The following is a 25,067-nucleotide window of genomic DNA, read 5'->3' on the forward strand; positions in this document are numbered from 1 at the left end:
ATTGGCGCAAATCAACTTATTTATAAAAACATCAAACAAAAATTGTATGATACATTAAGTTTGGCCTAATAGCTGCAGTGAGTGGAGGACAAACAATGTTTCTTTACAGTATAAATGACTCACAGATGTTGTTCATGAACTCAATAAATGATGTCAGTTAAGAACGACAAAGCTTCCTTTGTAATAAGAAGTTTATCAGGAAATGTATACATATAATTTTTGAGTGTCTACCAAAATAGTGTTGAAAGATGACTCATCTTTCAGCTTATTTAAGTTTAAAAATAAACCCACTTTCTGGCCTGACCGCAGCCATGTCGGAAGCCTCTAACACGCTCTCTGCATTACAGCTGCTTTAGCACATTTTCTGTGTCGTTGTTCTCACATTCAAACAGTGCAAACACCATCAGTTCATATTCTGCAGCACAACACTTCACAACAAACTCAATGTATTTGACTCATGCTCCAAAAGTAATTTGATTAATCAGCAGGTGCATCATTGCCACCAAAATGAAACTTCTCTTTATAGTCAAGAAGGTCAAATGGCAAAGGAAGTGTGTCAGTAAGTCCGCTGAAATGTCTGTATGTCATTTCTCACTGAGACGTAACGTACAGCAACGCAGATAGTCTGTTTAAATATCCTACATAGCCAGCTGAAAAGTATCCATCAAACAAAGACCAGTTTCAACAAAACGTCCACATTTACAGGCTTCTCTCTGTCCAGTGTGTCCCCCTATTCACTCCAAGCACCTTACAGTAACTATAATGTCAAATACACAAAATAAAAGACAGAAGACATAATGTAACCATTCTCTGTAAGTAGGTTACATGTCAGCTCTGTCCGACTTGTACTTCTGCTCCATCCTCTGTGGCCAAACCACCACACACAGACCTACTTACATACACCACATGTTTCCCTCTGCATGAGAGGCCTGTCGACCCTCTGAGACGTCTGACAGGAGTGTTGCACCAGCATACAACTCAGTCATGTCCTATGTGTTGTAAACGTGGCTGATGAGTGACACGTGTAAACAAGAGCTCAAATCTGATGAACGTGTTTCTAGGCAATTGAATTTCAAGAGTCGCCTGCTTCCAATTATTTTGGCATTGTGACATTATATCAAAAAGGGTGGTGAAACACGTATGTTTGAAAGGTTTGCGTGATAATAAACATCACTAGAAAAGCAGTGAAACCCAGATACTTGCAGAAATGCAGAAATATGCAGTTTACAAAAAAGCAGCAAATATTCACAGTGATGCAGCCACTGAAGGATTGTACTTTTTGTTTGATGGTTAATCAGTTATCAAAATAGTAGCTGTCTGTCAAACAATTAACCCTACTTAACTATATTTAATCAATATACTAAATAACAATTTCAGCTCTGGACAAAATTAGCAAAAGATGTGAGAATTTCACACAAAATGTTGATAATAAGGATTTTCAGTTCAGGATTGTGCAAAAATCAGTAGTGGCCAATAAAGAAGAAAGCTTCTGTTTAGTGTGAGGTATAGATAACTCTCAAGTAAAATTGTCTTTATGACTGGAAAAGCTGTGAAAGTGGTGAGTGGTGCAGTGTGGGAGGATTTTTCAGCCTTGCTTACGTTAATTCTTCAAATATCTGATTTTAATTTTAATTTTTTTCTCAGTATTGGTCAATCGGCTGCCACCAAATCTCCCTCCGTGTTCCTCGTGCACAGAGCTCTGCCTGCAAAATGAGGTCCCTGTCTCTCAAGGGGAAGTGGGCCTGCTCTAACAATACAGACATTCTGTACATCTCTAAACCGCACAGAAAATGGGCCTCATTTGTTCTACTCTGACACTTGACATTATCTCACTCTGAGCTGTTCAACCACACAAACTGCTTGCTTACTCAGTTTTCATCCACCGGCCAATAGCTGGGCCCACAGAACTACCTACTTCCTCTCTTTCGTTTGTTCTCTCTCTCAGACATATAGACACCCAAAAAAATCTCTGCAAAAAACAAACCAGCAATATTCACCCAGAGCATGTTTGAACTGAGTCCTGTGAAGTTTTCTGTGCCTCTTTGTTTCTTGACCTCTTTTTTTTTTTCTCAGAGCAGCTTTCATCCCTCTTTGCCTGCAGTTGATGCAGAGCGTATCTGCAATCTATAGATGTTGTTTGCTGTGGTGTCATCAGGTCTAGATGATTATCTACACCTTCAAACTGGAAAAGGAAGACGTGTACCTTGGCTCCTGCGGCGTCTTCTTCTCAGCAAGACGCACATGACCAGCAGGACGATCAGGACGAAAGCAGACACCCCCAACATGATCCACATCCACCAGTCGATGTTGTCTGTGGGAGACACAGCTGTAGCTGTAGCTGTAAGAGAAAAGCTTTGTCTTGAAATGTGATCACATTATGTAGTCTATATAAGCTGGCCTTTGTTAAACGTTAAAGTCATTATCACAGTTTTACTTAAAGCTACAGTAGGCAATATTATTGAATTATAATTTCGGTTGAAATAACTAATTTTGATTATTGTCACTAACAACATTTAATTGAAGGGCTTCTTTAAAAAAAAAAGGTGTGTATTTGAATTTAGTCTTTTAAAAAACAAGTTATTAGTTATTATATTTAATTCCAGTGAAGTTTGACTTATTTAGTTGTTACTGTACAAAACATCTCCTCAGGCTAACATGAAATAAAGTGTTGTTTGTAAAGTGATCTGTTTTAATGTGTGAATCAATGTAGGGTAGAAGTTCACACCTCACAGAATAAAGTTGAACACTTGGATATATTTTGACTTCTCGCCCCTCAGGCCTCATCACCTCTATAAGTGGGAAAACTGACATCAACACTTTGTCAGTTCAAAGCAACATTCGCCAGAAGACTGATGCTTACCGCCACCAGAATAACAGCTCAGACTGTGCTGGAAAAGGCACGGTGCATTATTGTTCAAAAGAGCTAGGTCCTGGTATGTATACATACACACACCTTGTTTACCCGTCACTATGGGTAGTGACGGGTACGTTGTATGTCCCATGCTCTTCTCTTCTTTGTCACGGAGGAAACACAATGATACTTTAAGAAGCATTCGTTTCGTCATAGCAAGTACAAGCATATGAATATATATTAATCCCTTCATGATGTTCCCCTATTCAGCATTCGTAAGCAGCATATAAACATGTAATAAATGCTTTATAAGCCACTAAAATGTAGTTGTAAGCAGGTGTAAATGTATTAATGTATTATAGTCAACAACTATAACTTCTGCTGTGGCCACCAATGAGCCGAGGCTGGTGTATGAACAGGTAATGAATGACAATATAGTAAAACACACATGTAATAATATAAAATATCCTCATAGGAGAAGTTATAATTGTCGACAAATACTGTACATTAATAAACACGTAAAAACAACTACATTATAGTGTGTTATAAACCATTAAATGTTTGCATTCTGCTTATAAATGTCAAATAGGGGGATTTAAACTATTAAAGTGTTACCAGCTCTATGAGTTACTAAGTAATACTTACTAATTACTACATGTGTTCCATTGCTTTTAATATTCGCTAAAACGGGAATATCTACTGTGACTTTGCAAAAGTACCATCCGGTGTTATTGTCTGCAGCATTCAGTAAAGTGTATTTCAATGAAGTCTTGTCAGAGATGTTTTCTGGTTTGGGTGGGAATGAAGGTCCATGGGGGTTAAAATACCAGTCCACCCAATATTTCTCATTTTCCACCACCATCCTCAAACAGCAGTTGAAAGTCAGAGAGGAGCCAATAGGAACGTCCACTCGTTTTTGGATTTCATTCAGAATCACATGATGTTGACCTGATATCCCCATGGCTGCTACTGCGACTATAGATAGATAGATAGATAGATAGATAGATAGATAGATAGATAGATAGATAGATAGATAGATAGATAGATAGATAAAATGTTATGACTCAGTGTTATACTTGAATCATTTTGCAGTATCTGTTAGCCACCAAGAAAAAACTACAAACAGGCAAATGTGTTTAATTCTACAGTAGCTTCTGCACAGGTGAAATGTCAGTCTGGTCATTCATTATTCTATCAAACAGCTTCACGTTATATATCTTTATGGCTCTGCTGTTGAATATCAAGTCAGGCGTCTTACCTGTGAGTAACACCAGAGTCGACCCTTTCAGACACATTTCCATGGTATCATGTGAGAGGTGGTCTTCCTCTCAGACTCATCCTGTCTCGGCTGCCTGGTGTCTGCACACATGACAGAGCTAGACGCAAAAAACCTGTGTGTGTGGGTGGGTGGGAGGAGGAGTTTTTTGTTGTTGTACTGTTAGGTGGTTCTAATAGGTTTCTTCAGAGTTGTGGAGGTTGCATAAACAACTGGAGATGGAAACTAGTGTAGGCTTTCAAAAAGAGAAGCGAGATCCCTGACCAAAAACAAATGCACTATTGTTTCATTTGCTTTTAAACTAAAGACATCAAAGAGGCCTGCTGCCGCCACCTCAATGCTAAAAATGTACATCCTGCTGTAGGCTGACTTTGTCAGGTTGGTGGCAAACAGCAAATCCCTCAGTGAGGCCAATGTGCAAATTAAAAACAGGGCACATGACGATGATACAATGGGTTTGTGAAACTCTTGTGGGTTTTGGTGCAAGGGTGCTAAACGCATTTCACCTTGTCCCCACAACGTCTTACAAAAAATGAACGCTTGGCTTCCTGTGAGAAGACACAGCTTAGCATGGTGGGGTAGATGAAATTTCTGATTCAATCTCCAACCACAGCCTACAAGCAGAGAGACAACAGAGATGAGAGATGATAAGATAATCGTCATTTTCTCAGGGTTTCATACAGGAGAGTTGAGATGCTTACAGAAACACTGTAAAAGCACAATAACCTCTGAGTATGTGGCATTTCACAGTTAAAATCTATGCAGCACTGATTCACTCTGACATCTAGTGTAAACGTGTCTTTAATTCACTTGAAGTCAAAGGAAGTAGCATGATGACAAGTACCTGTGTATGATCTGATCAGTGAAGAAAGAGTTTACAGGGTGTGTATAACTTCAGAAACCTCAACGTTACTACTAGGTCCTGTCTGTAATGTCAGTAGAGAAATTATCTCATATAATTTGTTTAGTGGGACACTAGCTCGCACATTTTTGTGGGCGCTGTGGCTGAAACACAACCTATCTGTATTTTCTGTATTAAACTGTAAATACTATAAATTTCCTCTGTTGTACTATTGGTGAAATAAAAGGCTGGACTCCTCGTGTGTAACTTGTTGCACATTTAAGTATATCTTTGGATGGAAATAGTTACAAGTGTGTCTCTAAAGCACAAGTACTTTTTGGCATTTGTTGTTTTATTTTATGTAAACAAAATAAAATAATCAAGCATGTAACTGTTGTTTTATTTTACTTAATGGCCAGTCAGTCAACATTAATTTAACATAATTGTACAACATACATATTTACTAACAATAGAAATAAAGTATCTTAATCAAGTGTTATTCATATTGCTGCTAAAAATGCAGTGGATACAGAGATTGCAACTCAAAAATATAATGTACTATTTTAACATCTAGAACATAATAGTGTTGTTATTCTGTTGGCTCTCATCAATAAAAAAAGGAATATACATTTTTATTCTACTTTACTTTTTGTCCTTCCCTATTACGCTAATAAAAAAAACACAGGATTAAGTAATTCTGTTTGTTTTAAAATATTTTGCTAACAATCACGCAGATACAGCACGCTCTGCTCTCCTTGTTAATCAAATTCTACCAGGACAAGTAAATAAATCCATATCAGCAATGCTGGATTAAGAGCCAAACATTGAATTAGATTACATACTTGAGTTGGGGATTTGCACCACTATAGTACAATATTGACTGGGTTCTGCATTATTATGTAACTGTAAAGAGACCTTGTAACAAAATCTAATTTTAACTTTTCTTTATTTTTTTTAGTGTATTGTGCTCTCAGGATGCATTTCCCTAAAAGTAAGTATGTTTCATCAAATTACCACAAACTGAGAAAGAAAACCTGAGGCGAAGTAGTATTATAGTGTAGAAGTGCTGGTTGGTGTCTGGGTCCAAATATAATGAAGCTAGTATCTATAGTGTGCTGTGTGCACTGCAGCTGAGGCCCCCAAACACAAATCCAGTGAAGCATATGACAGTCAGCATCAGCCTTAGTTTTAATTACACATCACTTTACACCCTGATATTTTCATCAAAATATTTAAAATGTGTTTCCAGAAGCCCATAGCCAGTACATATAAATATTTATAGTCTTTTAATCTTGCTTTTATGCTGTAAAGCTCTTTGTAAATTGTGTTGGTGTCTATTCACAAGCTACCAAAACTCTTCACCATTCAGCCAAACAGAATATATTTTTGATTTGACTTTTGTTAATTTACACATAAACTGAGTTTTCACTGATACTGTTGTTGTTGTTGTTTTACAGTATGTACTAATATTATTTGTTCGGAATATAAAAACACGTTTGTAGGTATACGCCTCTACTTCCAACAGTCCCTGAAGGCAGCATTACTCACCCGCGCAGCAGAAACATCACTACCCAGAATTCTCCTCTGCCGCATGCGCTGTAAGCACTACGGCCCAAAGGCGTTGGTGGTTGGTGTCCGTCCGAAGATGCGTTGCACTCCGGCAGCATCAGTACCAGCTCCGCTGTGCTAACAAACCAAAAACCGGGGGACGGAGGACACATACGGGCGGTGTTTGCGGCTCGAGCGGCGCCGGTGCATCGGAGCGGCGAGATGGGAGACCAGAAGGTGAGCCGGAGCCGGAGGAACAGGTGTCTCTGATGGGGGAAGCCGTTTCAGGGCGTAGCGTACAAAGGAAGGAGGGGGACGAGCTGCGAAATTAGGGGGAGCTTGTGGATGCGCTCCGGACTCGTGTTCCTCAGTGGTGTTTTATATTTGAATCGGCGTGTGTCCGGGTGACGGAGAAGTGTGTCTCGTTCATGCCATCGATGACTTTGTTATCGATGTATCGGCGATATAGTCCGGGACTAGGGGGCCTTGGCGCAGCTCCTCTCGCATCAACAAACACTACACAGTCCTTCAGGATGAATGAGCTCTTTCACTGCGGAATAGCTTGCTCGAGATAAAATAAAACGGAAGTGGAAACATATCAGAGGTGTTATCCGCTGAATGATCGACCCAGTGCGGGTTTAGTCCTTTTGAAGTCGGCTGTTCAATGGCTGTAAAGCTGCATTATTAAATTATAGATGCGCATCCTTCCGCCCGTGAAGTGTCCTCCCTCCCTGTGCACTGAGGCTAGGTCCTTCTCTGATCCCGTCTGAAGAGCAACTGTTTAATCATGTTTAAAAGGGAGCTCACAGCCTAAAGCTCCATGTGTCCTCTCCAGTTGCCCTCAGTGCCACTGATGGAGAATATTAAACTGTGTAGGCGTTGCTTTTTCAGTCTTTCAGTTTTAGGCATAACAAAATGTTGAACATACTAAAGTTAGATGTTGTCTTTTCTTTAGGAATCTCTGCGTAAGATCACCCACACGCTGGCCATGAAGAATGAGGAGATTTCAAACTTCGCCTGCTCTCTCAAACAGAGCCTTGACAATTTGGAGGTACAGTGAACTAACTGAGTCCAGGCTGCGCAGTTTGGTTGGTTTTGCCTCCTGTATTTACATTTTGTTGTTGTGACACCAGGCGAACTCCAGCAGAGTCCAGGAGGACCTGGAGTCTGAGTTCACCTCCCTCCACTCTGTCCTGGACGAGATGAAGGAGAACATGGTGACGCGCATCAAACAGGAGAGAGCCAGCCGCATGTACGAGCTCCAGGTAGGCTGCTGCATTTAATGTGTTTTATTTAACTTTTAGTTTTTATCCAATAAGAATACTCAAGCTTAGGAGAGAAACTTAGTACATTTTATGACATCCTCTCTCTGTTCTGTATCATTTCTCGATCACCAAACAAATGATACGTTTTTGTTCTCAAAGCTGTGAATGAACATCTGGCTCTGTAGAGGAAGTGTCATCAACAGAAACACAACATTACATCACACAAGGAGACAAATTAAAGACAACGCACTGAATAAAAGAGAGAATAAAAGTGATACAAACTCAATTTATCTATGTTTAAAACAGCCGGTATGTCACTTGCAGTTGCAATCAGAAATATTCAACCCCCTCAACTCAAAAGACATTATAGTGATGTGGATGAAAGATAATGACAATAAATGACAAAAAACCTCAAACAAAAAATATTTATTGATACATATGAGTTATTTTGACAACAGAAGTTGAATTAATGTTTAAGTTGAAATGAAAAGTGTAACTCTTAACACGTGCAGTATTATTCAACCCCCAGCTTCAGTACTTTGTGGAGCATCCTTTAGCTTTTATAACTTCTAACAAACGTTTTCGGTAAGTGCTGACAAGCTTCTTACTCCTCTCGAATCTTTGCCCCTTCTTCATGTGTAAAAGCCTCTAGCTCAGTGATGTTTGATGGCTTCCGTGCTGCAACTGCCTTCTTTAAATCCCACCAAAGATTTTCCAATCGGATTTAAATCTGGTGACTGAGAAGGCCACTCCAGGACGTTCCAGGATCTTTTTCTCAACCAAGCTTTGGTTGACCTGGAGGTGTGCTTGGGATCATTGTCTTGCTGGAAAGTCCAATGATCACCAAGGTTTAATTTGTCGACAGAAGGCATCACATTCCTCTTTAAAATGGCCTGGTATTTCTGGGAATCCATGATGCCAGGTACACGATCAAGATTGCCAGTTCCTGCCGCAGAAAAACAGCCCCACATCATCAATGACCCGCCTCCATGCTTGACCGCGGGGATGGTATTCTTCCGGTCATAAGCCTGGCCTTTCGCACGCCAGACATACCGCTGGTCCATATGTCCAAACAGTTCCAGTTTTGTTTCATCAGTCCATAGAACTGTCTCCCAAAACTCTGTAGTCTTATTCAAATTCCTCCTGGCATATTCTAGTCGACTCTTGATGTTCCTTGTGGTCAAGAGTGGACTGTGTCTTGGAGTCCGGCCATGAAGTCCTTGTTTATTCAGTGCACATCTTATAGTTGCCACTGAAGCACTTGTACCAGCCTTCATCACGTCATCCTGTAGGTGTCTTGCAGTCACACGAGGGTTTTTCTTAGTTATCCTGACTAAGTTGCTAAGGGCCCTTGATGAAATGTTGGGCTTTCTTCTTCTCAGCCAGGCAGGTTTGCAGCTGTTCAGTAAGTTTTAAACTTCCTTATAATGCTCCCAATGGTGTCTCTTGGAATGTTAAATTTTTTGGAAATCTTCTTATACCCAAGGCCCTTCAGGTGTGATGAAATAATCTCCTCTCTCAGCTTTTGTGGAAGCTCCTTTGTCTTTCCCATGATTGCAACTCACCTTGAATACCTTCATGGGTGGGGTTTATATATGCATCACAGCTGAAGCAAATGAAGGATCATTATAGAGTTCCCAAAGGCTTAATTATGTTTCAACTCCACTTTAGGCCATAAAAACTGTCAGAAGGCTTTAAAAACAACAATATTATATAGGGGTTGAATAATTGTGACATGGCTATCTTAACAAAATATACTGTTACACAGAAATACTACACCATGCATTTTCTGTGTTGATTTTATGTATCACTCAACTCATAAAGAAGTCATCCAAAGCAGAATCTTGCTCTTTAAAAACTTTAATTGATAAATCCTTAAAATCTTTGGGGGGTTGAATATTTGTGATTGCAACTGTATATATTTAAAGTGAGTAAACGGATTGGTACAAAACACGCATTGTAAACAAAGAATGTTACATTTAAAGGGAAATTATTTAGATAACAAAAGGAGTATTCCCACGCTCGGCCATCTAGAGAGATATTGAACTATCAAATTAATGTAATGGATCTGTTTACCCAAGTTGGTATGTAGTAGTTTGATACTGTACAATGAAAAGATTCAGTGTTTCAAGCTTTCGCATCTTTGCTTTTTAAGTTGTGTCACCAAATAGCAATCATTCCAGTTCATATGCAGAGACGTACGGTGTTGTTAACTCTTCCCAGGTCAAAGTCCTGTATGCTTCGCAAAGTTCTTTGTTGTTTATGTTCTTCGGGGCCTGCATCAAACTCTCTGCAGCCTCAGGACCAAGCCATGACTCTCAAATGATGCAGCTCACTCCATAGCTTCTGCAGGGAACACAGTGGTCCCATTATTGCTAAGGACAGGATGTGCAAAAGTTAGCAGATGTAGACTGTGGGTTGTTTTTTTCCCCTCAGAGTCAGCTGAGCGCCTGTTCCAAAGCCCTGGAGAGTTCAGAGGAGCTGCTGGAGCTGGCCAATCAGACGCTGTGCTCCTCGGAGACGGGTAGTTTCACTCAGGTAACCGAACAACTCCGCCGCCGACGTGAGGCTGCTGCACTGTTCCCTCTGCTCGCTGTTTATAACTTCATTTACGATGACTGATGGTGAATTTCAGTGTCATTATTTTAACACAGCACACCAGCGACTTTTTGTTGTGTGACATGACGACATGATGGGCTACAACTCAGTTCTCTCTTCGCTCCGTATCTCTTCTCTCCTTTTCCTTTCCCCCCTTTCTCTGCTTCTCCTCTCCAGGCGGCCAAAGACATTAAGGATAGGTATAGTACTCAGTCATCCATTGCTTCCCTTTTTTGTCATAGCCTCCTGTAAGCATTGAGCCATCTCTTAACGTAGCATGCATGCATTCAAACGTGTAGCCACCGCACCCATTTCGTAGACAATAAGCACTATGGAAAGCTCTCCACTCGAGAGCCTTTTGTCCTTGTGTTTCCCACTGTCTCCTCCTGTCTGTGCCACCCTGTGTCAGCCCCTCCCTGGATGACTGCTGCTCCCTCTCTAGCTCCGCTTTCAAATGTCTGATCAGGGTGACGAGTTCAGTGGTAGTAACAGAAGTCTAGTTAGTGGCCTTTTCTTAGTGAGCAGTGTTAGAAATCACCTGTTTCTGCCTCTGACGCGGTTGAATAACGGGCTGCGCTCGTGTCCACTTTCCGTTGTGTTTTTTTTCCGTGTGTCTCTCTTTGTTCCGCAGCGTGACAATGGCTCCGGCCTTTCGACTCTCCCTGAAGGCGAAAGCCAGTAACAACATGAGTCACTTGATGGTGGACTTCAGCCAGGAGAGGGAGATGTTGCAGGGCCTCAAATTTCTCCCAGGTCTGCTCCACTTCTTATACAAAGAAATACAGACAGAAACAAAAGAGCTGCAGATGGTGACTGCATCAGTGGTGTAATCTATACCAGCACTGTATATCTCCATTTCATGCTGCTTTATAATATTAATTAATAACACAAATCTCCCTTTTATCAACTCATTTTAGTCTCTAATTGAGTCCTAATTCCTTATTTTTATCAAAACGTGAAAGAATCCACCAGAGCAGGAAAAATGTTCCAGCCTGTTTTTCAATGCAAATCGAATAGTTTCAAGTATTTTCTAGAATAAAATCCCATTTTTCCTTTGAATTTAAAACGGCTTGAACTTTTCTTACTCCCCTAACAGATTTTTTCCTTTTTTTTGTTTAAGACCCAATTATAACCTGAATTGTCTTAATAAGAGTTGCACTGTTACAGATTGAACAGTATATATAAAGTAGTTTAAATTCGCTCCACCTCGACCAGTTGCAATAATAACATGTAAAGTAAATTCAGCTGAAAATACGTGTACTTAAATAAGATTTTGAATGCAGGACTTTTACTCGTGACATAAATGCTGGTTAATTTGTGTAGATAGATCATTCGTAACCACACACAGGCGTTAACGTCTGCCTTGCTTATACACAGTCCGGGCCTTTGTTTCCAACCATACACTCCGAGTGTCAATGACAGCTAAACAATGGCTCTATGTCAAACAAGCCGCCTGTTGCATCGGCTTCACTTCGCTCAACTGATCAATATTTAATATATTAATGAGTCAAATGACTAGTAAACATGTAATGTGAAAGAGGTCATTGACAGCTATGAAACCGCAGATGATTATTGTGCAACTGTGCAGCTGTGTGAGGCTCCCTAACCTCTTTAGTGCACTGGTGTGGTTTCACAGCCCACGTATTAACTGAAGGACTGCGTGTCAGTGCTAGCAGCTGTTCTGGTAAAAGCTCTGGTAAAGCCACTGAACGCCACCTGTTTAGCACCAAACCGACTAGCGGTTAGCTGGTGATAATAGTTGAATGTTTAGCAGCGCCAGATGTTTAGAGAGCAAAACAGACAAATGAAAAGTGAATATTGGACTCCAAATGAATGCTTATGTTGCACCGTATCAGATTGATGTGTAAATATAAAATTGTTGGCTAACACTTTAGCCATAAATTTAAGCTAGGCCCTGTACCTGTTCGCTTGTTTTGGGGTAATTCTGCCCCCAAGTGGCAAAAATCAATTGATGCGGCTGTAACATTATTCCCATGTGACAGCTCACGTCATGATACAATCATAAACCCGAGTTTTTAAATAGTTTTAAATCTGTTTTCTGCCGTTACATAACATTAAACATTAAAAGTGATGAACAAGAGTTGAGGATTTTTGATATTCCTTGTAACAAACTGTCTCTCCTCTCCAGTTCCTGCCACTCCAGAGATCCAGGTCTCAGAGTGCCAGGTGTGCGACAACACCGTGAGTGTTGTTTGGACCTTACCGGAGCCTGACAGCAAAATAGACCACTATATACTGGAGCATCGACGCACAAACCACGAGGGTCCGCCCCGCATCAGGGAGGACTACCCCTGGATGGTGGTGGAGGGGATACGAGAGATGGAGCACACGCTCACAGGTAGGAAGAGGATGGTGAGGAGGTATTTGGCTTTTGATTAAGCTGACTCCTAAAGGATACTTGTTTCTTTATTCTCAGGTCTGCGCTTTGACACCCGGTACTTGACATTCAGAGTGAAAGCATGCAACAAGGCCGTGGCAGGGGAGTTCTCTGAGCCGGTTACACTAGAAACCCACGGTGAGAATACTGGACTCAGACTAGGTCTACAAGGCCGCGTTGCTGCTATTATTTCACTGTGATCGTCTTTGTTGGTAGGAATGTGAATATTGGATTGTCTTTCATACCTATCAGTGTGTTAATAAAAAGTCTGACTCATTTTTCCATTTGCAGCCTTCACCTTCAAACTGGACTCTGCTTCGTCGCACCAGAACCTGAAGGTGGAGGACTTGAGTGTGGAGTGGGACAGCAGTGGAGGAAAGATACAGGACATCCGCAAGGAAAAGAACCGAACCAACTCCCCGATGCACTCACCAGCCAGGTCTGTAACTTGCAGTGTCTTTAAACCTGGACTTCTATTAACAGGGATCTAAAAAAACAGTGGTACTTACTGTCATTGAGAATATATCTCAAAAATATGGATCTGTGAGTGTTTGTTGTCTCTGATCTGTAATCAGGTCAGCCCTGATGTCGCCTAAGAGAGCGCCGACAGCCCGGCCCGGCAGAGACAGATTTACAGCAGAGTCCTACACGGTTCTGGGTAAGAACACACACTGGAACACAAAGCGCAACAAATGTCGACATCTCTTGGAGTAAAACACACCAGACTGGAGCTTTACAGTCATGTGAAACTGGGTGGAGTGGAGCAAAATATATAACATATATAAGCAAAATGTGAACCCTTGTACACTGCCAATGCATCTAACCTTACTGAGTTTGTAGGGTAGTTTATAAGCCCAGCTGGCCTTAGTATACTGGCCTGTATCCACCCAGAGTAGCTAGTTAGTTAGCCTGCTGATCTTCCAAGAGGAATGTCACGCTCTTGAATAAATAGGGAGAAATAGTTTAATGTTTCTCTACATTTAAACCAGAGTTGGCCAACTTGTGCACCTCAGTTCTGCATTAAAGCTGGTTTACAGAGCGCAAGTCTTGTGCCATTATTTGTATGCTCCATATCCTTTTAAATTGTTGCTTATTCAATAATCTCGTAGATTTCAAACTCTGTTCATGTTCATGTAACCACAGCTCTCAATCTACACAAATTCTTCTCGCTTCTCAACCATGAAACGGGCTTGTGTCTCCTGACAGCTGACACCATGATCGACGCTGGCCAGCAGTACTGGGAAGTGCGGTTCGACAAGGAGAGCAAAGCCTTCGCTGTGGGTGTAGCCCTGCGGAGCCTCGGACGATTCGACCAGTTGGGGAAAAGCAGCGCTTCCTGGTGCATCCACCTGAACAACTGGCTGCAGCAGAGCCTCACGGCCAAGCACAACAACAAGGCCCGAACACTGGACTGTCCCATCCCAAACAGTATAGGAGTTTACATCAACTATGACGAAGGTAAACAGTGTCAGTGTATGAATGATCACAGACAGAATCACCGTCGGTCTGTTAAATGTTGAGAATTTCTCCTTTGCAAAATAAACACTTTAAAGTTTGTCACTGAGATGAAAAATCTGTTGCAAATAAGCAAATTAAAGACACCACTTTGTGTGATCGTAATGGACATTTTTCACAATGTTTTGACATTTTATGAACTAAACAATGAATTGATTATTTGAAGAAATAAATGACAGATTAATCAACAATGAAAATGTTAGTTGCAGCCCTGCTTTTTTCATTTAAGACGTGTACTTGTTTATCCTGTCCAGGTGTGCTTTCTTTCTACAACGCCAAAACTAAACTGCTGATGCACACCTTCAAAACCAAGTTCCAGCAGCCAGTTATACCAGCGTTCATGGTGAGAAACGTTTCTTCTGTCATCTAAAAGAATCCTCTATTATTCCGTGACCTTTTCAGTGTTTAAGCTGCGTGTTGATGTGTCGCCCCCTGCAGGTGTGGAACGGCAGTTTTTCAGTAGTGACAGGCCTGCAGGTTCCCAGCGTGGTGCTAAGCGGCCAGAGGAAGAACAGCGGCACCAGCAGCTCCAACGCCAGCCTCACCTAGACCCATCAGCTCAGCCCGCCGGACACCTCCCATCTCTGCTCGACCACAGCCGCCGCTGCAGGAACATCACCTCTGGCTGCGGTCAAAGCCATATCACGGAAGAGTTACATCACTGGAATATGATGGTTTAGCCTGTTCCACGTGCCGTGTCTGTGTTGCATGACAACAAAAAAAAATGGTTTTTGGGAACAAAGTGAGTCACCGGCACCCTCAGTGACAGAATTCTTCAGATGTATGATTATGGCTGTTGTGATTGCTTGGGACACGTTAGCTGTAGTCTTACTAGTTCTCCTCTCTCTACACATTCATTTAGCACTGTCCCACTGCTGCTAGAGCAATGATTTAGCGCTGGCCGCTGCCCTCCCTTCCTTTCCATCACCAAAACTCTTTAAGTCGTACTGTCAATGCAGCCAGCTGCAGGTGCAGGGTCAAGGCCTGTCCTGTCTGCTCTCTCCCTGTGCCTTCCTCCTCATTTCCAAACTGAGAGGCCAACTTGGGTGATCCATACCAACACGCTACTATTATACTGCAAGAAATGGCCTCCCTATACCAAGTTAAAACAATGTATTATATCAGTCTTAGTATAACCTGGTTGTGACGTAGCTTAGTGGTAATTATCACCTACTGAATCTGCCTCTATCCATCAACCCACCTTTGTAACCCAAATAACAACCTGCTCTAGACAATGCTACTGAATAGAATGTAGTTCATCACTCAATCAGGATTTATTCTACTTTGCCAGCAACTAATGGATCATAACAAGTGAACAACACATATTAGGGATGTTGTATTTATTTCTTGCCAAGGCATGCAGACTTCAGTGTTTACTGCATTTCACTCTTTGTAGTCAGGTCCCACACTTTGCGTGCAAGAAACTGGGTCCTTTAGCCTCCTGCTGAGGTTCTGCTAGTTTTAAATTAGAGTCAGCGTTGGCTGTGGAGTTACATCTGACAGTCAGACTCTGCACAGGAAGTTAGAAGGGAGTTTCCTTCAGTGTAACTCCATGTAGAGGAGGCATCATGTACAGTACAGTATGTATGCGTCTATACCTAATAACACCACTTTATTTGCGGAAGAGAAATCCCTTTTATGAGTAGTGAGTCCTTTTTTGTGCACAGCCCGACCTCCGAGTAGCGTCCATGTCAAACGTTACACACATATGGTAACAAGTCTTGCTTTGCCACGCTGCTCCTTCTGTATGCGCCTCCTGAATAACAGTAGCCTGCGATGCTTTAAAGAAGACGAGAATTATGTTAACTTTTATTTCACATGCTGACGTAATGTCACAATTTATTGTAAATAGTTTAATTTTTCCACTACAGTGTATCAGTCATTGAGGTAATAAAGGAGTGAGAGCACTTTGTTCTTGGATTTCTGTTTCAACGAGGAATGAAAACAAAGTAAGAAAGTTTGAAAAAAAAAGTTGTAAAACAGGAAAAACAGACCAGGTACAGAACATCATCATAAAACTGATTGATTTCTGATTGGTTTCTAACTGCTGCATGGCACAGACTAGAAGTTGCTTGTTCACTTGGGTCTGATTTCATGTGACAGAAACAAGAGTTTTACTTCACTGATAAACTATATACAACAATTCACATACAGTAGGTACAGTAGGAGTTCACTGTATAGAGAGGCAGTGATACATGCTGTGAAATTACATATATATATATATACATACATGACACACCTCTAAGGCAGAATAAATATAACCATCTTAGCTATGTAAAAAATGCATACAGTGAAATTCAAATAAACAGCTGATTACACTAAAAGAAGTAGAAAACAACACTGATATAGAAAATCAGATACAGTCTGATCAGGAACATGTACACCATTATTCATGTGCAAAATGTACAAGAGGAACGAGGTGAAGGTAATGTGACATGTACACCCCTCGCTACAGTCGATTCATTGGCTAATGAGTGTCTGAGGAGGGGGAATCAATAAAGTGTTAATCTTCTGAGAGGCTTTCCTGCTGACAGCCAGCTGACGAGGAGGGGCAGAGCCACGATGCAGACGAGAAAGAGGCTGGTCTCCGCTGCCTTGTGTTGGTTCATCTTGCGGGGGGCAAGACTGGTGAAGTGGCTCTGTACTCTTTAGTGAGTCACAGAGGCTTTGAGAGGCTCCCACCAGGAGGGGTCACTCTTGACACTTCTCCTTTTGTTCGAACTTCAGTTTCAGCTCAGATATCGCTGCTGCGAGAGGAACTAGAGCACATCACACAATAAAGCTTTGATATTATGGCAAGAAAGTAATGACGATATATCTGCACGGATGACCATTTAAAGAAGGTAAAGGTGGACTCACTCTGTCCCTGAGTGTCTGCTGGGACTCTCATTCTGAGATCCCGGCTGTTTGTGGAGGAGGTAGAAGAGGGGGCTGACGTAGAAGAGGACAATCTGCGAGGAGCAGGAGTCGGAGGCATCATTGCTTTCTTTGGAGCTTTGTTCTCCGGTCCTATGGAAACACAATGATTTATGGTCATAAAAAAAAAAATGATTACAGTCATGCAGCAGGTAAAAGGAAAACATTCTCTCTGAGTTTCTGAGATTGACAGATAAGACGGAGGGACTTACGTGACAGTGGAACGGCCGTGGAATCTTCTGGCTCTTGTTCTTTCTCCTCCACTGTTTGAACACAGATTATAGTTAGCAATGGCAACGGAAAAAAATGAAGTCACACCAGTTCATGTTTTGTAAGACAGACGAGTGAATGATAGACGGATTGATTGATGGGACTGGTGGCAGCAGAGTTATACTCACGCATGTCATTCATATACACATTCCCTTCTACAAGTTGTGCTGGCTCTGGTTCAGGGGTCTGTGTTCTTGGAGCTACTGAAACAAAAACATGTAATTATAATTATAAAGAGGGTTTATTTATTTATTTATTTTACAATAATTTGGTTTATGACATTCAGCATCAGCCCTCAGCATGCTAACCTGCTAAACTACGATGAGGAGCGTGGTAAACATTATACCTGCTGAACATTAGCATGTTAGTTTGTCAAAGCACCACTTATATCTGCTACACCAAATTATGTTTAATTTTTCAGACTTTCCTGTAATCTTTGCGAATTACTAGATAATGTTACTTTTAATAACTATTCAGTAAAACAAGGGGGAAAAAGCCACTCTTCGGTTCAACCAGAACCCAGCTAGTACACAAATGCAACCCGTGAAGAGGGGTCTCGAGTGGACATTGCATCGTTTTAAAGGGGTCACAAGGTTGGGAACGTCTGCTGTTGACGCTTAGTCTTGTTAACATTTAGTTACAAAGTTCAAAGCAAAACAAAACTGTGTAGAGGAATTTCTACCTGCTGCACAAAAGCTCTAAAACAAGCAGAGCATGAGTGAATGATTGGGTGTGGGTACGTGGACTCACAAAGCAATCATACCTCCCCAGGAAAACGCCAGTGTTCCCACAATGGTTTGAAAACCTTTGATTGATATGCTGATATTCATGCACAGGCACTGGTACAAAGATATTTTACTTTTCCATAAAGTACATTATGGTGTAAAGAATCGACTAAAAGTAATTGTCTGTGTCATTGTAACTAGGAAAAAGCCCAAGATTAAACCACGCAGTCGCAGAGGAGAGATTTCTAAATACTTGAATGCGTCAAAGAAAACAGATCTGGCAAACGGTGTAAATAGTTTTGTGGCTCTATGTGTTCATGTGTGTTTTTGTATTAGTGGACACAGTACCTGGTTTGGGAGGAACACTTGGTGGGACAAGGTTTGACGGGGCCTGCTGAACGCTCTTCTCTCCATTTTCATTATCAGACCAAATAAAAGCTGTAAAAAAAAAAAGCCAGAACTTTAATTAGTCATGTATACGTCTTGGTAAATGTAAATGTTTGGTATATGGAACAACGAACACACAGCTAAGAAGGTGACTTAAAGATGAAGTGAGCGAGCAAAATAAAGGCAAAAAAGAGAGAAAACTAAATAGAGTGAAAAAGACGACAATGCCAGCGTTTTTGTACATACAGATGTTTTTCTCATATTGGTCCTCAATGATGAGAGGAATCAAAACTCCTTCAGTTTTTTCCACTAAATAGCGGATCACATCATGTAGCGTGGCACAGGGGACCTGCACAGAGAACAGCTTCTTTTTAACAACTTAAGAACAATAAAATACATACAGGAAATACAACAGGATGTGTTTTGAGCTTACAATTGAGTTTAATTGGTGTTTATGTGTCATCAGTGCCGAGAAGGAAATCAGGTAGAACTAGGTAAACAACGTGCAAAAACACCGTGCCAGTGCACACACAGGACACTGCATGCATGCATCACTTTATGACAGCAATTTAAGTCAAAGATCAGAAGTGCGTCATGTCACTGGCAGCAAAATTAAAACCTTATCCAACGCAGGAGAAATCTGTCTGAGGTGACTGAACTAATGTCACGTGACCATTTTATTGCCACCTCTGAGTTTACTGGTAATCGCCTTCTGCTTTGTCAGGAAGTCACATGCTACAGATAACCAGGAGATGGAACTTCAGCTGAACAATAAAGCCGCATAAAACAACTCCAGCCGTCATGTGCAACTGACCTGATTAGACCTGATTTTGTTTTTTAATACTCACAGGATTGTCCACATCAATGGCGAAGCCCCCCTCATGTTTCCGAGTCACACGGTAGTGTCTGAATATGGAGCTGATGGAGAAAGAGAGAGGGAGGCAGTCAAAACACAACAAATAAAGAGTTCATAAACTGTCCAAGACAACAACATGCAACAACAAGGAAAGATGAGTCAGATTCAGTGTTAAAACTCTAGTCTGGCCTGTTATGTTCTCTTCTAGTAGTAACACAGTACTGCAGTCCGGCTTTTGCACAAGGTAATTGATGATACAGTAGTTGTGTTTTTGTGTATTAGATGCGTGTGGGAGTGTGTGTCTTTATGCTTTGAGTATGTGTGTGTGTGTGTGTGTGTGTGTGTACCCATCAAGATCCTGTCTGGTGGTGACAGCGAAGGAGTTTCCTTCCCTCCCGGGCCTCAGCAGCAGGTTTCCTCTCTTGGCCTCTCTCTCAAGCAGCAGCTCTGCCTCCACACGGGACACACGGTGGAAACAACTGCAGGACAATGGACAAAACTGCAGTCATTCATCTAAAACTGACTTTAGAAGAAGAATGTAGATATGTACAGTGTATTTCTGCCTTTTGAGCAGAACATGTTACAACCCAAGTGGGGCAGGTGTCTGCCTCTAGACAAGGTGTGAAATGTGGTAAAACCACTGAAAAAAAAAAAAAAGCTTCTAAGCTGAGTTATTACATTTTTCTGCTAGGCAGATACATATTGTATTTTTTTTGTGCGGGATTCTGTTCATGCTGTAGCCATTTATCTATGTTGTAGTGGTAGAAGTTACAGAAATTAGGAGTCCAGGAAAACCAAAGGCATGTGGGAAAGAATCATTAATTACTGAAATACTGCCAGAACGCTCAAGACCTTTATTATTTGCTTCAAAATGCTCTTCTCAAATATCAGTTTTGGTCATGTGTTTTGTATCATGGTATCAGCCCTTTGTGTCGGTGTCAAGTCTTGTCAATACTCACGCTGGCATGTCTGCCTGGAGGCTGATGTAAGGAGTGGAGTTGGTGACAGCAGGTGGAGGGACACCTTTTTTTCTTTTCTTTTCCCTTTCTATTGCCTCTTTCAGCATGTGGATCTGGCCTGGCAGCAGGTTGAGGGAGGATGGTAACGACAGCTGCAGGGAGACACACAGTTTCTGTTTTAAATGATCTGTTAAATGGCCCGATCGTAACTACATCTAAACATCAGTCTCTTAAATGTGAATCGTTTAAAACATTTTAAAAAACAAGTTTAAAAAAAACAGTGTTTATTGTGAATGTTGCTCCACAGACCTCGGCCACAGAGTGGATGTAGCCCTTCCACAGCTCACGAGCCTCAGCATTAGGGACCTGTAGAGACAATGGAGGAGAGAAAAACTGTGAAAATGGAGAATTACTTTGAAAAAAAGATTATTTACATGTTTTCTACATATTCCCTCACAGTGAATTTGATATTTCCATCCTTCGTCTGGAGGTTGAGTCTGGCTGCATCTAAGTTACGATCCTGGCTGCTGTCATCTGTTATTGAGATCAATCCAGTGAGATCCAGTTTCTCTATGTACTGATGAAACACACACAAAGACACACGGAGTGACGTATAATAAGAATAATAATAAAAGTGTTGGCTCAATAAAGAACCATTTTAATTTGAAAACATCTACATCTGTCTCTTACATTAACCAAAATCTATGTGATCACTTACATCACTGTCTCTCTTCTCATTGAAGAAGAACAGCGTGTTTCCACACAGGCAAGTCCACAGTTTCCGAGATGTCTGCACACAAACACAGATATAAAAGGATAGTATGTCAAGCTGGGAACAAATACATGAAGGAAGAAGAAAATCAAATAAGAACACAGATTTCTACGTGTGTCAAACAACACAGCACAAAGACAGAAAGGGGGAAAATAAATACTACAACGAGGAAATAAGTAGAGCAGCTGCAGTCTGTGTGGGTGACATTCTTGGATTAGGACTTGATGAGTCAACAGTTTGTAACCACAACTGAAACTAGTGTGTAATGTTAATAACAGCGTAGTGTTGGACCTGAATTGAATCAGGTATGTGCAGCTGTTTCCTGGATTAAGTTGTGAGTAGTTTGTGATCACCATTGTCTGTTTCAGCTCAAAGCCAACTCCAAACTTGTATAATATACAACTAGTCAACTGTAAATCTGCATTTGAAGGAGTCCCTAATTAATCCCAAATCAACCTCTGATGTAAGCGAGCACCCCTTGTTTCATCCGGGACTGGGATAGGTTTAAAACTTCCCCTTAGGCACTGTCACTGGAGCGTACACAGGCTCCTATCAGGGAGGGCTGGGCCGAACAGCACACAGGTTTTTATGATTCCCAAAGCCTGCCTTGCCAGTTTCCAGTTTTCTGTCAGTCCCCGGCTTGCTCTAATCTTTATTGCACAATGAGCAGAAAAGCAGTCAGACCAGTCGGAGAGATGCGATTCTCAAGGCAAAGTCCACACAACTTACAAGAAGCTATATAATGACAGAGAGGCTGCTCCGCCCACAGAGAACAGACACTTCACATATTGAGCACAGGCTGGAGTATTAAACCACAGTAATTACAGTAACAAATGACATCTTCATGAGGGCCAATCATCCAGAATACTGATGTAAAGTGCAGTAGAGCTCCTCTGTAGCACCATGGATCAGTTCTGACATTTAAAACAGATTCAAGTTAACAGGAGTCTTATGTAGATCCCTGGCATCTTCTTCCTCTGCACATTGTTGAGATGCCAGTCATTCATGTCACACACACACACACACACACACACACACACACACACACACACACAAAACTACTACCAACAACAACAGCAGAGTCATGAGTGCGTTCACATGTACACAAGAATTCTGGTTATGATCGGGTTTTTGGATGATCCCGGTTGTGATGGAGTACTCCAACAGAAACCAGGATACTGTGGCATGGATACAGGATCCAACACCTTGTCCAGGTTTCTGACCCTTCTCTGTAGGTACAGCACATAGTGACTGAGATGGAGAGAAATCAAAACACTGCTGCACAGAGATAATCACAAACATGGATACTGTTTGCGCCATGTAAACTGGGATAGGAAGGACCAGGTTTCTGATGTCCCATGTAAACGCACTCATTTACAGCTGAAACAATTAGTCAAGTAGTCGATTGACAGAAAAATAATCTGCAACAATTTTGACAATCAACTAACCATTTAAGTTTCACATTTTTCAAATGTGAGGATTTGCTGCTCTTCTTTGTCTTATATGATAATAAACTAAAAATCTTTAGGTTTTCTAGTGTTGGTCAAAACAAGCAATCTGAAGACGTCACCGTGGGCAGCAAGAATTTGTGATGGATGTTTTTCGGGATTTGTTAACATTTAATCGATTAGTTGAAAAAAAAATGACTGGCAGATTAATCGACAATGAAAATGTTGTTAACACACAAAACACCTAAAACCCACAAATAACAACAGATACAAGAACAAAAACGTTTTTGCAGTCAATTCCACCTGTTGCATACAACACAGACAAACCTGCCTCTAACAGAGTTTGCACAGACAAACAAGTCTCTCCACTATTGCCTGATAAAATACCTTATCTTTGAACGACCTCCTCTCCAGGTATCCCTCATAGTAACAGGTGGGCAGCTGGTTCCTCTGTCGCCCTGTCCGCTTTGCCATCACGAGGAGAGTAGATGCTTAAATAAATCAGAACTTACACACAGACTCGACTAAGACTATGTAGTAGATTCCCCCATTAATACACCGGCAGGTTCTGCCGGTCTGTACTGAAGCTCCTTCTATATTAAAGTGAGTAATAAACCTGTCTGTCACTATTTTAAGAGGCAGCGTCCTCGCCGCTGATTGGTTAATGCGTGGAGTGGGCGGGTGATACTGAAGTATTTACAGGTGGAACTTCCTCCGAAGTGTTTGACGTCTTTGTAAAATGGAAATTACCTCACTGAAACTAACACCAGCATATAACATTACACGAACTTACAGGGCACACTTCTGTGTAAATGAATGTGTAAAGACTCATTAAACTGGAGAAGACGCATGTTAACAGCACAACATTTTCAGAATGGTGTCGCACATGTTGCCTGCTTTTCAACTGTGGACACTGTTGGATGTAAAACGTGACAGCTAAGCAGAGTACACGATTTTAATTGTATTATCGTTTGCAGATGTTGAGTCAGTCAACAAAAGCCTGACAGCCAACAACAAACAGGGCAGTAAATTGTCTGTTATCTGATGAAAGCGTGATATCAAGACCAAACAGTCTAGTGGTTGTTATTGCACTGTGTTGTGGTCTAAACCCTACAGTTAATAATCTAGATAAGCATGTAGTTGACTGTGAAGCAGTCATTATAAGATATCTGCAAGGGGTGAGAGTTCGTATATGAGGTGATGGTTGGATATCTCACCACCTTTATATTTTAAACCTCAGCTGCTTTCTATACAGCTGGGATTTTCTTACATTTAACTTGCACAGTGCATACTTAATCTGAATAGGTGAGAGGCCTTAAGGAAAAATGGATATTTGTGTCAAGAGGCAGAGATGATTATAAGATTATAGATTATAAGATTATAATCCATCCACCTGCCACACATTGATATATGTACCAGTTATATTGTTTACATTTTCTGAAACTCATCCATGGTCACACTTTTTCATTTTATGTTTCTTTTGTAAAACATTTTATTTGATTTATTTTATTCTATTGTATTTTGTTGTTGCTGTTGTTGTTGTTGTTGTTGTTGCTTTCTGGAGGGAGGCACAAACAGATTTCACTACACGTTGTAATGTGTGTAATTGTGTATGTGACAACTGATGTTTGTGTTGTGGTGGCTCCCTCTGCTGGCTCTTTCTAATCACTCCGACACATCGTTTCTTTTGCCGCCGTTTATCTATTCTTCGGATTACTTTCTACAGATCATGGAGAACCAGGGATATTTGTAATGTTCATATGAGGAGCATATGCGCCTCAGCAATCTGACTAAATGTGCGAGAAAGAGGATGAAGAGGTGGAATAAGTTGCATCAGAGATCAGAAATCTCTTTCGTTAAATGTCTGCGTATCTTTTAGTGATAGTTTTAATTCTAGCACCCCCCCACGCAGGCTTCAATATCTATCTGTATATTTCTATGTCAGTTTCCTGCCACTTCTGCTGTTAAAGTCCAAGCACAGCTTATGGGTGTGCCATGTAGTGAGATCAGCTGTGTTTGCCTTATAAATTCTGATGTAAATTATTGACTTTACCACTGACTTTGTTTAGCAAATAAACCATAAAACAATAGAAATAAACAATCCCAACACAAGGTCCACCTGTCAGCTTTTTCTGGAACTTTCAACCTTATTTCACGTCTTCATCATTGCATGTTTGGATTGAAGGTTTGCTCAGTTGTCATGGAAATGGATTTGTTGACTTTAATTTGTTGATTTAAAATCTGCAGCTGATATGATTTCATCCATAGCAGTTTTAAGATTTCTCAGCTTAAAAGTTGAGCATGAAAGTTCATTCTTGACCCTGGAAATAGTAGTTGACTATTAGTTATACCATTATTACTGAGTACTTAGTGGTCATTAATGACAATGTGGGGACCTTAGTTCTCAATGTATTACTTATAGACATAAATGTCTGGTAAATG

The 25,067-nt window shown here is 41.0% G+C and overlaps 2 protein-coding genes across 4 annotated transcripts; one reads left to right on the forward strand and one right to left on the reverse strand.

The window, feature by feature from the left end:
• Positions 1-6,738: 6,738 nt before the first annotated feature.
• Positions 6,739-14,841, forward strand: fsd1 (fibronectin type III and SPRY domain containing 1). Of its 2 annotated transcripts, none has more exons than XM_070909375.1 (13): positions 6,739-6,753; positions 7,472-7,567; positions 7,650-7,781; positions 10,218-10,319; positions 10,557-10,579; positions 11,011-11,132; positions 12,529-12,738; positions 12,817-12,915; positions 13,069-13,227; positions 13,358-13,435; positions 13,984-14,235; positions 14,547-14,635; positions 14,731-14,841. In XM_070909375.1, exons 1-13 carry the CDS (start codon positions 6,739-6,741, stop codon positions 14,839-14,841), a joined length of 1,488 nt encoding a protein of 495 aa, XP_070765476.1. The 2 variants fall into 2 exon arrangements, with proteins under 2 accessions (XP_070765476.1, XP_070765477.1); XM_070909376.1 differs by having other exon boundaries at positions 13,069-13,216; positions 13,353-13,435.
• Positions 14,842-15,617: 776 nt separating this feature from the next.
• On the reverse strand, positions 15,618-23,207 carry LOC139288095 (signal-transducing adaptor protein 1-like). 2 transcript variants are annotated; one of them, XM_070909349.1, is made up of 13 exons: positions 23,013-23,207; positions 21,124-21,195; positions 20,863-20,982; positions 20,715-20,771; positions 20,406-20,557; positions 19,794-19,925; positions 19,439-19,508; positions 18,837-18,939; positions 18,552-18,641; positions 17,607-17,678; positions 17,421-17,471; positions 17,152-17,301; positions 15,618-17,051 (listed from the first exon to the last, which is right to left on the reverse strand). In XM_070909349.1, the coding sequence occupies exons 1-13, from the start codon at positions 23,097-23,099 to the stop codon at positions 16,984-16,986; spliced, it is 1,224 nt and encodes a 407-aa protein (XP_070765450.1). In that variant the 5' UTR covers positions 23,100-23,207; the 3' UTR covers positions 15,618-16,983. The 2 variants fall into 2 exon arrangements, with proteins under 2 accessions (XP_070765450.1, XP_070765449.1); XM_070909348.1 differs by having other exon boundaries at positions 17,607-17,681.
• Between the last annotated feature and the right edge of the window lie 1,860 nt (positions 23,208-25,067).

The sequence above is a fragment of the Enoplosus armatus genome, chromosome 7 (genome assembly GCF_043641665.1).
Source record: "Enoplosus armatus isolate fEnoArm2 chromosome 7, fEnoArm2.hap1, whole genome shotgun sequence".
NCBI lineage: Eukaryota > Metazoa > Chordata > Actinopteri > Centrarchiformes > Enoplosidae > Enoplosus > Enoplosus armatus.

What these genes read in the sequence shown, in the direction of transcription:
- LOC139288095 (XM_070909348.1), bottom strand. Translation starts at nt 23,099, where the DNA reads ATGGCAAAGCGGACAGGGCGACAGAGGAACCAGCTGCCCACCTGTTAC. An exon ending in CCATTGATGTGGACAATCCT is followed by an intron (nt 18,940 to 19,438) that starts GTGAGTATTAAA and finishes TTCTCTGTGCAG; the next exon opens with GTCCCCTGTGCCACGCTACA. An exon ending in TGTGTATATGAATGACATGC is followed by an intron (nt 17,472 to 17,606) that starts GTGAGTATAACT and finishes GTGTTCAAACAG; the next exon opens with TGGAGGAGAAAGAACAAGAG.
- fsd1 (XM_070909375.1), top strand. An exon ending in AGAGCCTTGACAATTTGGAG is followed by an intron (nt 7,568 to 7,649) that starts GTACAGTGAACT and finishes TTGTGACACCAG; the next exon opens with GCGAACTCCAGCAGAGTCCA. An exon ending in ACCAGCCAGGTCTGTAACTT is followed by an intron (nt 13,228 to 13,357) that starts GCAGTGTCTTTA and finishes TAATCAGGTCAG; the next exon opens with CCCTGATGTCGCCTAAGAGA.